The following is a 17,189-nucleotide window of genomic DNA, read 5'->3' on the forward strand; positions in this document are numbered from 1 at the left end:
ATAAGTCCTGTCTTTCAAAGAATTCACAATATGAACTCCATTTGTCTGAAAAATGGAGCCTGTTTTACCCTGATTTTTCAAGCACCTTGTCTGTTCTTCACATGCATCAGATTTCTCCAACCTTTCTGGCAACGGGGCGAGTTTGGCGGCCATTGCTGGGGTCGAGAAAAGCACATTATATACTTGCACAACTATTTGCAAAAAATAAGTAAACGTATGCATGATAGAGGGCATTTTAATCCAGTGGTCGAGATGTTTATTCATATTATTTCATAATTTGCTTATTACAATTGTCAAGATTCTTGCACACCTTAAGAAAAAGGAGCAATGCGGCTACCTTAAGATTAGAATTAGTTTTTGAGCCGTGTATGAATGACATTCTCAGAAGCTTTGGACAAGATGGGTAGCACAGATATTGGTCGGTAGTTTGCTGTATCCCTACCGGGAAATGATAACTTCTGTAAATGTTAACTTTCGGAAATGTTAAGTTTTGGAAATGTTAACACTGGGTGCAAGCACCCAGTGTTAACATTTCCAAAACTGTAGAATTCTAAAAATTATATGTTAAGCGCCCGCCTCTTCCAAAGCGCCAGTAGCAGCCGAAGTATTCACCCCACGGCGGTCGCTATGAGACCGCTAGGTGCGGTGACGGAGATATGCTCTTCCTTGCGGTGGAAAGAGAAAGCCCGACAGGGATGAAGATAATGCAGAGTCACGATGAACAATCCTTGGAAGAAAACCCAGTGGTCGCAGGGCTTTTGTGAGACTCATCTTGAGAAAGCATGCTCGCAGCCGCAGTTCCCACACGATGGTGCTATGATGGTGCGGTGCTTCACGTCAGTAGGCACACCTCACTGCTGAGATACCTCACATTAACGGCACATTTTATCTGAAGATGCCTGACGTATATATACGCACTCCTCTTGGCTTTTCATTAAAATTTTCCCACCCGCTACGAATGAGGTATGTGGAGTGAAGGAGGAAGTAATCAAGAAAAATATAGAGCACAGTCCAATGCATGACATACCGACAGTATTATAATTTCAATAAGCTCTATTTAAAAAAAAGTTTCAAGTGCCAATGAAGCGTTTATTCACCAATCAAGTCAATTCACACTTTACATCAACTTCACTTTCTTTCTCACAGAAGCAACCGCTCCACAAAGCAGTCAGCTGTTTGCATTCATCCTTTGCAGAAAAATAAATTTGCAGCACAATATATAGGACTGAAATAGTTCCGTAGTCACAGTGTTCTGGGGCGTTCTGCATCCAACTCCTTGTATACCGCAGCTTCGGAGTAAATCCAGCGTGTCCCAGAAGGTGTGCACCCAGAGGCTGTTTTCTTGCAGTAGATTGTAGATTTTAGTTTCAACGTTTCTAACCATATTAGCTTCTGGGCACTCACACCTGATGACTCGATTTGGCTGACGCATGCAGTGCACTTCTCCTGTTTGAAAAAGTTTGCACGACATAGGCATACAAATAGTACACAACGTAATATTGTGCAGCTGGCATGCTGTATCCATAATCTGGTGCAGTGTTTCCCTTTGCCGGATCATTCTTTGCAGAAGTGCACAGCTTCCACAGCTTTAACTTCACCACAGCTTGAAGCTGTCCATGTGTTGCCAGCCGTTCTTTCTTTCCTGGCTTCATGGTGTCTTGAACAGCAGCAAGCACGAAAATTGGCTCTACCGTGACATCGCCAGTGATGCAACTCTTTATAGGTGTATAGGTGTCTGTATATGTGTGAGAAGCTCGTGATAGTCGTGCGGTCTTCATCCCCTCCAAATCATCTAGTGACTCCGAAAAATCTCTAAAAAAAGAAAACTGGACTGTCGTCTGTTTCCTTGAAAAATTTCGAAACACTTGCGTCTCTGTACCAACAGATATGTGATATATGTAACCTTTCAAAAGGTTTCCTCATTTCGAGCCTCCAAGGTATCCCACTTCAGGTTTCCTATCAGGACATAGTGTGCTCCTTTAGAATCAAGGTCTCTGAGAGGCGAGTGTCACTCGCAGGGATACCATAGGCACTTGTGAGGCAAACATGACGGTTCTGTGAAGAAGAAGACGCGCCTCGCGGCACAGACACATCGCCAACGCGCCGAGCCCGCTCGCGCTGTTGATTACTGTCGCCTTTTTTGGACAGTGCTTCGGGCTGTCTCGCCGTTCCCGGTCGCCGCGCTTTTGCCTTAGGAGCCGCCAATAAACCTCTTCTCAATTGGTGGAGGTGCGGGGACTCAAACCCCGTCGCTTGTAACCCTGGAGCTGCGATCCAGAACGCTATCGCCCGCCATGACCGACAGCTCATCCCAAACGGCGCCGACGCCACAGTCCGTCACTTGCACCGGCGTTGCACGACAACGCGACCCCAAGATCTTCAGCGGTGCAGACGACGAAGACGTAGAAGACTGGTTGGCGTCATATGAACGGGTGAGCGCGCACAACAAGTGGGATGATCCAGCGAAGTTAACCCACGTCATCTTTTATCTGGCTGGTGTTGCCCAACTCTGATTTCACAACCACGAAAGTGACTTACCCACATGGTCAATCTTCAAGACAACCTTTCCAGAAGTGTTCGGCCCACCCGCTGTTCGCAAACTGCGCGCTGAACAACGCTTGCGCGCCCGAGCACAGCAGACGGCAGAAACATTCACGAGCTACATTGAAGACGTCGTGGACCTGTGTAAACGAGTCAACGCGGCAATGCCCGAAGCTGAGCGAATTCACCATATACTGAAGGGCATCGATGACGGCGCTTTCCAGATGCTTCTAGCCAGGAATCCGTGCACTGTGTCCGAAGTCGTCAGCCTATGCCAAAGTTATGATGAGTTACGGAAGCAACGCGCTTCGACTCGGCGTGCTCTGGGCAGCGACGACTTGGTGGCAAGCCTTGACAGCATGTACGACCCATGCTCATTACTTCAACGGGTCAAGGACTTCGTGCGTGAGGAAGTTGCCCGCCAACTTTCTTTAGTCCCCTTCACTCAGGAGCCCACCTCCCGTCTTCCAAACACGCTCCGCACTCTCATCTCCGACGAGGTCGCTCAAGTTGTCCCTTCCGCACACCATCAGCCGCCTGCAGCCACGAATCTCAACTCTGCTCTGGCAGTGCAGCCTGTCGCGACTCCTCCCACCTATGCGCAGCCAGTCCTGCCTGTGGCTGCGCCTCTTACGTACGCGCAGGCAGTACGCAGGCCTCCGCCCGCGTCTTTCGCGACCCATTCCCAACCGGTGCCACCGGAAGCCCATGCTGCGTCTTGGACCGCACCGAGAGCTAATCCTTGGAGGACGCCTGATAATCGTCCCATCTGCTATTCTTGCTGCACTCCTGGACACGTCGCCCGATATTGCCGACGTCGGCCTCAAGCGTTCGGCGACGCCTCTCGGCCCTTCCAGTACGGCAGCCAGCCCTTTCGCCAATACGCCACTCCTTCCCACCAACCGTATGCTCGTGCTGACCTTCCAGAATTTCCTTCGCGTCGCTCACCGTCCCCTCGCCGACGCTCGCTCTCCCCAATGCGTCGGCGACCCGCACCACCTGACCAGGAAAACTGAACGTCGCAGTTCACGAGGCAAGAACTGCGCCCCATTCGAACTGTCTAAGTCCTCGCGCCTGTCCTGCTAACGTGGTCGAAATTAGTGTAGAAGGTGTTCCTGCATTCGCTCTTGTGGATACCGGCGCAGCCGTTTCTGTGATAGCCGCCAAACTGTGCCGTTCGCTGCGCAAGGTGACCACGCCGCTTTCTGGACTGTCGCTTCGTACGGCAAGCGCTCAGCACGTCACTCCGCACGCAGCCTGTACTGTACGTGTGCTTATTCACGGCATTGTTTACATAGTCGAGTGCATTGTTCTTCCCACCTGCTCGCATGACGTCATCCTCGGATGGGACTTCTTATCCCGTCATAAAGCCGTGATCTCTGATGTGGTTCTGCTCGGTCCCTTCTACAAGTCCAAGGAATTGTCGAAACAACTTAAAAGTAAACCAATATGTACTATTCATGAGTAGTGTGCAAGAAAGAAAAAGATCAACAAGTTGCACACTTGCCATAGTGAAGAAAGCAGCAACATGAACAGCACATGTGTTTCAACAAGCAAATTTCATGCTTGCATCATCACTATACTCTCTAACTGAGGCTTATAGCGGTAAGCCCGTTCTCTCTGTTCGTTTATGTCTACGCAGGTCCCACCAAGCCTGTTTACTTAGCTAGCGTCTACTACAATTTATACTGACGTTGTTCGTTCAAGTATTATTTTCTGTAAAAGGCAGGTTGCTATTGCTTTCTGGCGAAACCGACTCGTTTTTCCACACCTCAATTTCTTTTGATGAGCTTCGTAACCCAAAACGTGGCAGCTTCACGTTTAGAGCATCAAGGAGGTTGTTCACCAATAATGTGAACTAAGCTGTTCCATCACAGTTTTCAAGGCCCAGATCTTGAAGTCTTCTGAAAATGCAAGTCTTCTGTGCATGATAATAGGTAACGAGCTTTTCGTAGCGCACGCCGGCGACAGGCAAACCCTAAGAAAAGCGCTGAACGCGCCCGCCGAAAGCCGGCGGCTCGATCCCAAGGCGACGCAAGCGCCACCTCTCTGACCAGATGCGAGTTGCAGCCGCCTCCGAAGCGGGCTTTTCCGACTGACCGAATCTAAAAACGTTTATTTCGCAGTTCGCTGCGCAGACGTGCACTTTAAAATTGATTCCAAAAACGTTTCCATCTATATTCGCCGTTTGCATTTGGCAGACAATGTGTGTGCGCCAACATAAATCGATCTCGCGCGTTAACTTCGAATATTTGTGCCAGTACTATATTAAGGCGCAGTTATTTCAGGTAGAGGTATTTAAGGCACTCGAACACCCGATCCTTGGTTGGAGAAAAGAAGTAATAAGAAGATAAAATGCACAAGGATGAAAATGTCAAATATAGTAATGAATGTCTTCTGAGCGCGCAGGCTTTCGCCTTCATCGTCTTTAGCGTATGCTAATGTGACGGTCACCTTTTAATCTTTAGCATACTATAGAAAATTGGAGCACAGGTATTGCCTCAGATTTGGTATCAGTGCGATAATATCGTGTTTGTTTCGTGTCGACTGCTCGACAAGGCGACAAGTCGCAGTCATAGGTTGCGTAATCGCTTGTGAACAAATATAAAATCTTTACAGGAACGCGTCAGGGGCACTGACATAAGAATCGCAGTGAACGTGCACGAAATGCAAAGATGCAATGCTGCTATAAAATGAGCCCTCTGTGACCTCTCGAGATGAATTCAAGCGTAAAGAAATACAAACTAGTAAAGAACAAAGCGTTGTTTGCACTTGCGTATTTTCGTTCAAGCGCATTCCTATCCGCACAGTCAAAAGAAAAATGCAAGAAGACAAAAGCAATTTTCAGTGTCACGTAGACGCCTAAACGGAGCATATCATGCACCTTTATTGCAAGCTGCGACAGCAAGCAGACATTTATGACCTCAAAGTAAAAGGTTATTTAGGACATGAGACTAGCATATCCCGATATAATTGTATCAGGCGTTTAACATTCAACAGATGTTACACTCCTTGCATGCTGGAGCCAGGGGAGCACACATTCGGCTACTTCAGTTTTCAGTACAAGCCAGGGAAAACCAGCGAGAACCAGTGCGTTTCCAGCGCTCACATACCTGTGCGCCCCAGCTTCATAGTAGTGATACCAGCGTCTTGTGTAGGATGACGCAGCATTTTTCCAGTGATCCGGTGTCCCAGTGACTACAAGCCAGCGCCAGCGTGCCCAGTGCGATCCAATATCAAAAACGCGCTGTTTTCACACTGAAAAGCACTGGAATATGCTGGCTTTTGCTAAAGGAACTGTAAGGATCTGTCGTGCCGCTTTTATGAGCTACGTTTCTAAAGGTTGCGAGAGAACTCTGCCTTACAGAAATTTTACACCGAGTGGACAGGCGGGTCAATTTAAGTGGAACGCGTCATCACAGATCCTACATGGTTTGCATGAGATCATACGTGGGTCGTCGGATATTGCGGCACCGGTTTCATTTTCGAAGTGCCCTGCCCGTGCAACTCGAAGCACTCACCCCCTTACTGTTGTACCATTCCAGCCGCGCAGGAACAGCTTTAAATTTTCATTTTTCGCAGCAACACTATAACTCTGCAATGGTCTTCAAGGCTCACTTCGGCAGTTACCTCCCGCACAATTTGCGAAAGAAATCCATCATCATACGTCTGATTTGTTCCAGGAGCGGCTTCGTACTCCTTTTATTTTTGCACAATTCAATATGTGCTTGTTAGAGGCAACATTGAAGTAGGCGTATGTGTAACATGCTCTTTTGTTGCTTGGACACTGACGCAGTTTCGTGTTTTGTATATTTGCTAATGTATGCTGTGTCATGTTTTATTTTACCTATGTAAGCAAATTTTGTACTCACCCCTGCTATGTCGCGCACCAAGGTGGCAGATACGTAAATAAATTAATAATAAAGCAAGAAAATTTAAAGATCCTAGAGTCATTAGCAGCACTAAAAATGTTTATTTACCCGTGCTTTTGTGTTTATGTGTGCGTTATATGAGCCTCCCCGGTGTCCTATATGAAATAAACGAGGCATTTGTAGGTGCCAGGTAATGTGCGATACGTAGGTAAGATTTAAAATCTTGGTTAATTGCGTCTTTTGCAATAAGTTGCACGTGCAAGTGCTTCAGGAGCGTTACGAGTGTCTTAGGAACGGCGAAAAATGTGGGCGCTGCACAAACGCCGCTCTACAGAGCCGTCCGTGCCGCGGCGACTTGAAGTGAACAGGAGCGACGCCGTTCCACCAGCTATCTCCGTCCGTTCCCTATGCCGTCCGTACTCTCCTTCGGCCAATTTGCCATCAAGTGGCTCAGGTGAATGCGCTGATAAATTGTAGATTCGCGTCTACCAAAACTCTTCACGCAACACAGACAAAGCCATTCAATTAAGACCGCCATCTCGAGATGCGAGTCCCAATCGCCTCTCGCGCCTAACACCTTGCTGTGCTTGGTGTCGTATCCGCACCGGAGCCCGTGAAGCCACAAGCATCAGCCAAGACTGTTCCAAGTTCCACCGGCTTTCGTTGTTCCGTGCCAGTGCCCCAATCAAGTGTTGTATGACAACGCCTACATCGTACCTTCCTCATTCGCTGTTTCCAGCGCCACTTGCGTCCAAACTCATTACCCGCTCTTCGACCGAACTTCCTGCGAATGCGCTTCAGACCCTCTTGCCGCAACAGGCGCGATCTCGCCCGCAGATGTCAGCGACTCGCGCAGCACTCGCATAACAGACTAAAAGACTTGTAAAGAGGCAAAACATGCCTCGAAAACGAAGGCTTGCGTGTCCGTGGAAAAGCGACTATCAAACCTGCGTCATAGAGTATCCGCTGCTGACGACTCTCCTACATCGCTCTCTGCACGCAACCTATGCCTGTGCTGGTACTGAGGCACTAGCCTTCTCCCCAATCTTCACGCAATGACACCGTGTGCAACCCGTCCACTGCACTACTCCCACCCTCGACCTTTCGAACATCTTCATCAACCAATTGGCTTCCAACGGAGTCGGCACGGGCTGTCTAACTATATTATAGAGATCTACCGAACCTATGAGAAAAGGCCCACGGCCAAGCGACCGGTCAGTTTCACCACCAATAAGAGGCCACGCACCTAGCGCACCAAAGATTCCTTAGTGCGCTCATGGTTCCTGCGGCTTTTTGTGGGACGCAAGGAGAAACTTAACGCATCGATGGAAACACCAGAAATTGAACACGTAGCTCAAACTTCGGCTAGCCGCCCTTACTACAGGAGTAGAGCAATTTGCATTGAAACCGGGTCCGGACAACTGGATTACCAAGTTGGACTCCCTTCACGAAATCCTGCATACTAAGACAGCATCGAACCTCCTAAAATGCCTGCTCGAACCTACCAAAACAATGGGAAAGCAACAGCGGAAGTTGAAACGGGAACCACAAGGCTTAGTGGGGACAAACGAGGAGCTCATCGAAGGATTACAGGATAAATATTTATACGCGTCCCAAGACAACGAGCTTGAGCAAGAATATAACAGCATCGAAAACGAGGAACTAGATCGCGAATACAGCAGCGGCGACATCCAGGTTGCAGTCATCGCCATGAGGCAAGGCACGGCACCCTGCTGCGCCAAAACTACAGTCGGGATCCTGGCTAATCTAAGAATCTCAGTGATATCATGCTTGAGAGCCTCAGAAAGTAAATCTGTGAGTGCACGCGAGCTGTAACCCTGTCCACCCCCTGGAAAACGGCGGCGTTTAGCTTCATCCCTAAACCAGGTAATGAAGTTAACGCCAATAAACTCCGCTCGGTCTACTCCACCCCATGCGCGGATCAACTCTCGGAGGAAGCAATAAAGCTAAGGCTACCTACCTGCCTTAAGGACCGGGGAGCCATCCCTGACAACATGCTCGGGTTCAGGGCACATCTACTTACAAAAGACGCTCTGCTACAATTCAAGAGCGAAGTTATAGATCCTAAGAGCAATTAAAATCACAGAGCCATTCTAGCATTCGACTTCAATGAGACTTTTGAGAGTGTCAAGCGTTAAAGATATTAGATCATCGTCAGGTTGCCGACTGTAGCAGAACTTTCTACTAGATCAGCGACTTCTTAACCGGCCGCAACGCAATCGTCAAAATTAGAGGCGTCAAGGCCGCGCCGATAAGAATGTGCACTAGAGGGACGCCTTTAGGAGCCGCCCTCTCTGCTGCTCTTTAACAAAACACTAACGCGGCTCCCCAGAAAGCTCAATGCCATGCCGCATGTTCCATACACACAGTATGCAGACGACACTAAAATATGGGCTACATGTGGAAATTTGGGACAATTCGAAGAAGCTTTCTAAGTGGTGATCGACAAGGCACAAGACCAGGCAGAAGCCTGTGGTCTCCAATCCGCGCGAGAAATCTGAGCTGCTGTTGTTCCGGAGCAAGGGAGGCACGGCTACGTTTCACATTCAGGTGCAGGACACTCCCATTCCCTGACGAGACAACATCCGGATGATCAGAGTCACATTCAGCAAAAAAGGGGCCAGCGCGGCAGCACTGACCAAGCTGCAAGCCATGTTATCACGCGCATCTTCTTCAAGATGGCCAGTAGCAACTGGAGCTTGCAGGAACACAATATCCTATGGAGGATACAGGCTTTAGTCATATGCAGGATACCTTGCGGCTCCCGGGACCTTAACTTACGGAAATGCAATCCACACAAATCAGATGTCCTTTTCCGCAACGTATACAAGAAGACAATAATATTACCGCCTAAAATACCCACTTTTTGGCTTCTGAAGTTTGGTATGCATAAAACAGCCGAGGAGCTTATGAAGGCTCATCTCACGGACCAAACATTACGCCTGACCACTATCAAAGCATGCAGAATTGTACTGGATGATGTCCACATTTCTGTTCCTCCTACAGCGTCTGGCAGGAGAGACATGCCCCGTTCGTGGCAGGACTGTTTCCTAACTTTGCCTTTACTCCGCAATATACCCCCAGATTACCACCAGGAAAGAGCAGCCCAAGCTGAAGCCCTGGACGAACGCCATTCAAACGCAGAGAAAGCCTACTTCGTGGATGCTGCAGGCCCAGCGGGAGGAAGTTCCACAGCAGAAGTGATTCACCAAAACCAGACACATTGCGAGTCCATCAGTAACATTCGCGGATGCATCAACTCTAGAAGAAACCGCGGTCACCTTCGCAGCAGCGCACAGTGTTGCATACTATATACTTATCGTCTCTTCAGTAGCATTTAGCTACTGCATGAGAGGATGACTTTCACCTCAAGCTCCCGCTTTGGCATGCACGCACACGAGCCATGAGAATATAGCGCATTTGGGTGACGGGCCATCAGGTAGTGGTCGGAGACGCCTAAGCATACACTCAGCCCAAACATCCTTTCCCCCGCTCTCTCTATCGACCTCTCAAATAGCGGCATTCAGTTACAAATATCGATTATAAGATACGCAGAGACACTGTAAAAATATCGCCTGCGCAGACGAACTCTCCCTCGCCGGGCTAAGGGACTTACTAAAGCAGAAGACAGTCGCCTGCGCTTGCCGCAAACCATGTCGTATGGCAGCCCAACCATGCTGGCAAAAATAGATCCTGAAAAATTTTACGCTACGACTTAACGCTTTGGCAGCAGGCCTGAACTGTATGACATACTTTGGTGCTGCCAAGCTAATAGCAGTATTGCGCAAATAACACAGCCGGCGAAGGACTGGGAGCAGGCTTTGGTAAGCCTGGCTCTGGAGGACCAGTGGACCCTCGTGGTGCAGTCCCGGGTGGCTGCCCTGGCAAACAATGTCCCATCATGGGCACCCGGCTACCTTCTCCAGCAATAACTACAGCGAAACACATAATTTTTGCCAGAAATGTTTCATTCCCTAATTCCGGCTTTCTCGTAAAGGGGGTCCGGGGGAGGCGTGCTATGGCGAGCCGTCGTCGCCAGGCCGACGACGACGAAGCTGCGCCTCGGCATGCTCGCCGCGCTCGAGTCAGGTGGCATGCGACCAGAACATCCGGGGCATCTGGACATCGGCGTATAGGGACAGGGGTCGCTTACGTTCGAGAGACGATTGAACTAAAGATTTGGGCAACAGATCGCTTAACGCCTTCACACAAGTGCAACACGCGAGGCCCTTCTGACTAATGCATGGCACCGTGGTACATCTGCTCGCATGAGCTGCGCTGCGGTGGCCGGTTTGCAGAATTTGGCGTCATGGAGGCTTTGTAGCATAACGCCTTCGTCAAGGAAGCCAAGCGTTTGCAGAATGCATGCACTGTGCACGAGAAATACCAGGAGCCATATGACTACGCTGCCGCTTTCAGGTATGTACCGCCCAAGTTACACGGCGTTAAGCTGCAAGCACATACTGATACAATTTCAATTTGCTTAAGTAAAATTATGTTATGGGGATTTACGTGCTAAAACCACGATCTTATTCGAGGCATGCCGTAGTAGCGGACTCGGGAAATTTGGACCACCTGGGGTTCTTTAACGTGCACCTAAATCTAAGTACACGGGTGTTTTCGCATTTCGCCTCCATCCAAATGCGGTCGCCGTAGCCGCAATTCTATCCCGCGACCTCGTGCTTAGCAGCCCTCAATTTATTAAACACGCTACAATGTCAAATGGCTTAGGCGCGCGCACTAACTCAGAGGCTTGGCTATAATACGAAAGTATTTAAACAATGAAACTAATATAAGAATTATTAAGCTGCGGGCGTCGGCACCGTGACTGAGCTTGACTCGTTCTGTTATGTGTTGACGCTGAGGCGGCCAGCCACATGCATGCCACAAACGGCCATTTACAGACGCGACCATCGATAATTACCGCGAATGAGTCTTTATAGCCTTGGAGCTTAGGTGTGGTAATGTGTTCTTTCAAATAAAAAGCGATGTCACAGCAATATTTTTGTTTCTTGTCATTCATTTGCTTACAGTAATATAAAGACACGGTACTTGTTCATTTGTTCCGGTGACTGCTTTTCACCAACTAACAAATGTTAAACCTTATTGCTCGGCGTAGGACTCTCCTGCAAAGCGTATATCAGAAAAGTCTCGATGCTTGTAGCTGGTTCTACCAGTTGCGTGTGTTGTCATTGAGGCTTGCGTAATCAGATTTCGTGCGCGACGAGAATAGTAGTGTAGATTCTAGAACTTGTGCGAGCACCAGCAATTACGCTGGAAGATTCAACCAATCATGTATAAATTGCCGACGCGCTGATTCCGCACAGCACATTTTCGACGATCCCCAGCTGTACTCGCCACGGTCGTCTTGCCTTTAATGTAGCTTGCTTTTAGGGGCACAGGCTCGCCGCGTAAAAAGTTAGTTTTGTAATACACAGGTTTTGCTACTGTGTCATTTACCCTCATTGCAACGTGTGCGTGGAAAGTTACAACCGCTGTTTAAACACCACTTTTGATGTACATCCTCCTGACTGAATGCTGTAACCGACGCTATGCCCCGCGTCAATCAATTCATTTTCTTTCGCTTGTGCTCACATCAACGTGTCTAGAAACAGTTTCAACCACTCTGAACTTCACTTGGGCACGTGCACCACGTGACCATCAGAACTTCATTCGCGTTCTGTAAATTATTGTGTGTGACAAATTGCAAATAAACAAATCACGCAATTTCAGATACAACTGCATTTTAGAATGGCTGAGCTATAAGGGGGCGCACTCTCAACAAACTGATCCAAAGGTGAACGCAGTGGCCTCTCCCTGTTGCTGCACACAAATATAAAATGAGGAATAAAGCTTGTACAGAAAAACGAAGCTAGCGAGAATGCCTGTATACAGTCTCGTGACAGCGGAACTTAATGCGGAGAGGTCAGACTTCCAGAGTGACCATCCAATTTCATCCCCCGCAACCAAGTCGCGGCAAGTTATGTTGAAAACTCCAGCGTGTCTCGCCCGTGGTCCTCGCGTCAGTACACAATAATAACGGCGGTGACGACCCTTGTGGAACGCGCGTTGCTTGGCCTAGTCTGGCGTAGCCGCTGGGTCCGCCAGGATTTCGCCAGGGCATGTAGAACAAAAAGCGTCGGCTTTTCGTGACCGGTCTTACAAGCGGTAGTGCACAACGTACGTACGGGTCGAACATTTTTAGAAGACGAGAATTAACGCACAGAACTCAAAAGAAAACAGCGCGGCGTCCTCTCCGCATTACCCAGTCCACCCTGGTGACCGCCACCAGACCGGGTCAGCGATCATTAAAAACTATTCGATACTCCAGCGCGCCAGCGCCATAGGTCGTTGCCCATGCAAACCGACAAATGTCACCAAATTCAAATTTAGTGTGCATGGATAGAATGCTACTGCAAATCAATCCGTGAAGTTAAATGTGTGTGGATGAAATGCAGCATTTTCAATAAATTTCTGTGTCAGGTGTTCGAAACTGGCACACACTCGTTTGCAGCTATGCTTGCTAATCTTGCCAATGTGCTTAGATAGTTCTACATTGCACCAAATTTATATTTTATGAAAATTTTTGTAATGTGCTTCGTGGTCCAAAGCCATATCGATATTGGCCTAGTTAGAAGGTTGTGAGTACTGAATTCCCATTTGTTTGTTTTTGTGAATGCTTTGTACGAGACTCGTAGTACGTATCCCAACTGACCTCGGCGAAACAAACAGGGCACTTTATTAGTATATATTTTTTCCCGAATTAGAGGCAGAATAGTGGTAATGTTTACGCAAACTTCAAAATGCCTGGAACAATTCCAACATTAGCAGTAAAAAAAGCGCATGCAAGCGATTCTGGGCGTGGCTGCTCTGCATTACATAGAAAGCGGAATTTATCCCGCTGCCCTAGTTGAACTGTGGCGGCAACTAAGATCAAATTCACCACAAAAGATACGGGGAGGCGTGGACCTTTGTGGCCAAATGCTCTGGTGAAAGCTCAATAACTACCTTTGGAAAGATTCCTCAAAGGGGTCGAGAACATGGCTTGGTAAAATAACGCCATACGTTCATAACATGCGCTACTGCGAACCTTCGAGCCATATATTGCAGTCGTATGGGTTGCGCGGAGCTCGCACACAGATCGCGAATTCACATTTTTCTCAAACACCGTCTTCTCAACAAAAGCCTTCTCCTCACTCTTTTTTGGAGCTGCAATATTTCATCATGTAGGATACTCCTGTACGCGGCTTCTATTGGGAAATACCTGACCTCAATCAAGAAGGGTGTTTGGATCAGTGGGCTTCTTCCTACTCTTATTGTGTATAATTATTGACACAGTTTAATAAACAGGCCGAAGTCAGTGAAAATCTGCTTTTGAAATTTGGGTAGCATATGCCTATTTCTGGAAGTACCATAATTGTACTATCGCCGATTATCATCTGTGAATCGGCCGCGCGCTCCCGCGCAGGATGAAATATTGACTGCAACGCTTATCAGTGTCGGTGTCGGGTCTTGCTAAATTCTATTAGTGCTGAACACTCCATTAGCGTAGAACCACGCTAAGCTTAAGTTCGGACCGAACGCACGCTTGCCAGCCTGCGCTCCCTCCTGGGCGCTCCTTGCAAGACGCCTTGGCAGATTTCGCTTTGTATTGAGTTATTGCGCAAGCTGCGCAACTTCGACGCGGCTAATATCCATTCTGCTGGTGCAGCACAACGCTTGTCCGCACCACATGTGCCTGGGCCGGAGCACATGAGCACGAGCGCGCACTCCAGCCCTGTAATGCACATTGTTAGCCGCTTCACTGCATGTAGCTGCGTCTGCAGCATAGCCTAGATACGGCGACGAGCATGCTCGCAGAACTCAACAGCGTCCTCCGCTTGGTGTGTATGGATGACGTCAATCAAGACCCGAGCGCCACAATCTGAAGAAAGCGTCTTCTGGTTCCCGAGTTGCACAGCCTTGAGGTGTGTCACCATCATGGTCGAAGCTTGTTGCGTTAGGAATGAATCGTTTCAATGCAAGGCCAGAGGGCGGCATCCATTGCTTAGCCGATGTACGCACTACCCACGTACTCGCACGAGCGAACATGAAGTTTCATCGACCCTCCAAAACTGTGTGATTGCCGTAGAGATAAATGCGAAAGGGAGCGGGCTACTTTTGCAACTCGGCGCGAGGATAGACGTGCGGAGCTACTCAGTACGCTGTTGCACAGCAAAGGTATGAGACGCCGTGAACTCAACCGTAAGCTGTGGGATAGCCTCCGATGCTGGCGCGTCCTTGGTGCCAAACGGAAGTATGCAGTGGAGTTGTTTGTGAACACCCGCAATCAAATTTGAACTGCGAGAGACGATAACATGTAGTAGGAGGAACGTTTCAGGGTCCACTACGCTCCGCCGTAGCCCTCGCGATTGGTGCAAGAAAATGAAGAAAGAGAGGTGACCGCAAAGGAGATCACAGGCGACCTTTGCCAATAAGTCCATTTCTGCTGAATTCACCTAAATACATTTTTCTGACGCACATTTCTGAAATAATCGGTTTAGCTTCTCCTCTGGGAGTGCTCAAAAGCGTTATATGCTGTCAGGATTTACAATAGACCAGTCACATACGGGCAACGTTTTAAAGTAAGCGATTTGACTACATGCAACTGAAACACTTCTTGGGACCCTAAAAAGGAACAACATTGAAAATTGAGTTGTAATTCTTTAATATCGAACAAGTCTGCAACATTTTTTATTAGTTGTGTATGTTCTACAGAAGAACCTATAAAAAGCGTCTATTCTACATCCCACTGTTTCTTGTTTATGTTACATTTGTTTTTAACTTTTCCATTCCTGGTATGGATTTAGCTCCTCGTCACATTTAACACCTGACATGTGTAGGCAACTTCATTATAATCCAACACTTATGCAAAGATAAAAGCATTGAAACGTTGTATACTAACAATGTATCAGCAATTATTTCTGCACTCACGGCGTTTATGAAAACAGTTTTAGTGTGAAACAGCACCCTTCTGTGGTCGTCGTAGAGCTATGACCACCCGTCTTTTACTTAGTCAGTCAATCAATATATATCTCAGTCAACCAATCAATCACTCAATCTATCGTATACTTTGTTTATACCTTACTCAAGCGTCATGCTTTTTGCGCGTAAGTATCGTGCAATCGGTGTGCCTGGAATATATAGGCTCTTTAGCCACTCCGCAGAATTGTCCGAATATACGTGCTCGTTTCAACTGTGAACTTAAAAGGTATTTGCCAGTTCTTTACACGTTCATTCCTCCTATTTGCTCTCATTTATAGTAACAAATGTTTTCGAACCACCATACCCTGTTCGCGCGTTCTTGTTTCTCCTCAAGTGCATGCTCAGCAATAATGTTAACATTCATTTCTTGCTACAATTACTACTATTTCAACTCTCCGTTATAAATCTCCAATTTTTCAAATATAGTCTTGAGAGCACTTCATAGGTGAGGGATATGCTCCCCAAGGTTATATAGATTGTTGTAAAAGTTACACGAGGGAATGCAAAATTACTCTAATCTCGTGAACACAAACAATAATAAACAATATAACTTACTTTATGTTAATGCTATTTGCATTCTTAGCGGCACCGAACAAACCCCAGGAATGGCGGGTGCGGAGCAAAATTTGATAAAGATCAATATAGTTGGCAGAAAGAGTCTTTAAGTTATAACACAATTCAAACAGGTTTTACACTCCTCAACGTGGCAAGTACTTGAGACCTCAATGTTACAAGCAAATAAGACGCCAATAAATACTTTAAAGCAGATTACGGTCTGTGATGCTGAAACTAAACAAAGAGCTCGAAAAAAAAAGGAACAGGGTGGATCCTTGTTTCAAGTTAGTGGTATAACCGGCGATGCCTTTGTTCGCTGTGTACCATCTTGAACTTGAAGGTTTGTGCAATCGCTTCAGACCTTCAAGTTTAATTGTCATTTTATTCTTACAAATGTTTTTTTTCCTTCCCTCTAATTCCAGTATGTTCGTCCAAGGGCCAGAGCAAGAAACTTGTGCTTACTGTTGGTAAATATTCTGCATCAAATTCTTTTCCCTCTTTAAACCGTTTGTAAATCTTCTAGTACCATATCGCACGGCTTCCCGCCTGAGAGGCACCATACAAATGGCTCTTGTTACCAACTCGTGCAGTTTTTAGTAAGTGAATGCATTGAGAATTATCTCAAAATTCTAAGAACTAACGAGGATTTCTATGTACATTGTCAACTTGGTTTCCTGAAGCCGGCTAGCAGGTTCTCCAGTACAGACACTGCTCTACGTGCAACATCTTTTGTAGACAAATTAAGCAGCTGTCACTGAGAAAAAAAGTGACACAATGACAGAACATCGTGGAAATATATAGGATAGTAGAAGGAGTACATAAGCATTTCGAAGTAAAAGCCAACGTGCCGTCTTGCTTTGTGAGCTCGGCCAAGTACGCGAACGCGAGATTTTGATCGCGCATCTATTGGTAAGCTGTTAAAGGATCGTCTGCCTTGTGAATTAACAAGTTAGAGACTTGAACCGAGACACGCGTGAACTGAATATTGCAGTCAGTTTTAAAGGGGGGTAGCCTCTACTTACTACAGCCTAATGGGAGTGACTACCGCTTCTCGAAGCTCCTGTATTGTAGTGCAATATAAATCTCGCTACATTAACTAATATATGCCCAGTGTCCTACATGTAGACACGTAGGACGCTTCCTTCACCCACTTTAAGATCGACATTTGTTTAACTA

General features: G+C 47.3%; 1 protein-coding gene across 1 annotated transcript in view; it reads left to right on the top strand.

Moving 5' to 3' along the window:
• Positions 1 to 17,189, top strand: part of LOC142591252 (uncharacterized) — a 62,966-nt gene that overhangs the window by 8,267 nt on the left and 37,510 nt on the right. Inside the window, exon 3 of the mRNA XM_075703591.1 lies at positions 16,436 to 16,480. Coding sequence (XP_075559706.1) covers positions 16,436 to 16,480 — 45 coding nt within the window. The remainder of the gene's footprint in view (positions 1 to 16,435; positions 16,481 to 17,189) is intronic.

This window comes from Dermacentor variabilis, chromosome 8 (genome assembly GCF_050947875.1).
Source record: "Dermacentor variabilis isolate Ectoservices chromosome 8, ASM5094787v1, whole genome shotgun sequence".
Taxonomy (NCBI): domain Eukaryota; kingdom Metazoa; phylum Arthropoda; class Arachnida; order Ixodida; family Ixodidae; genus Dermacentor; species Dermacentor variabilis.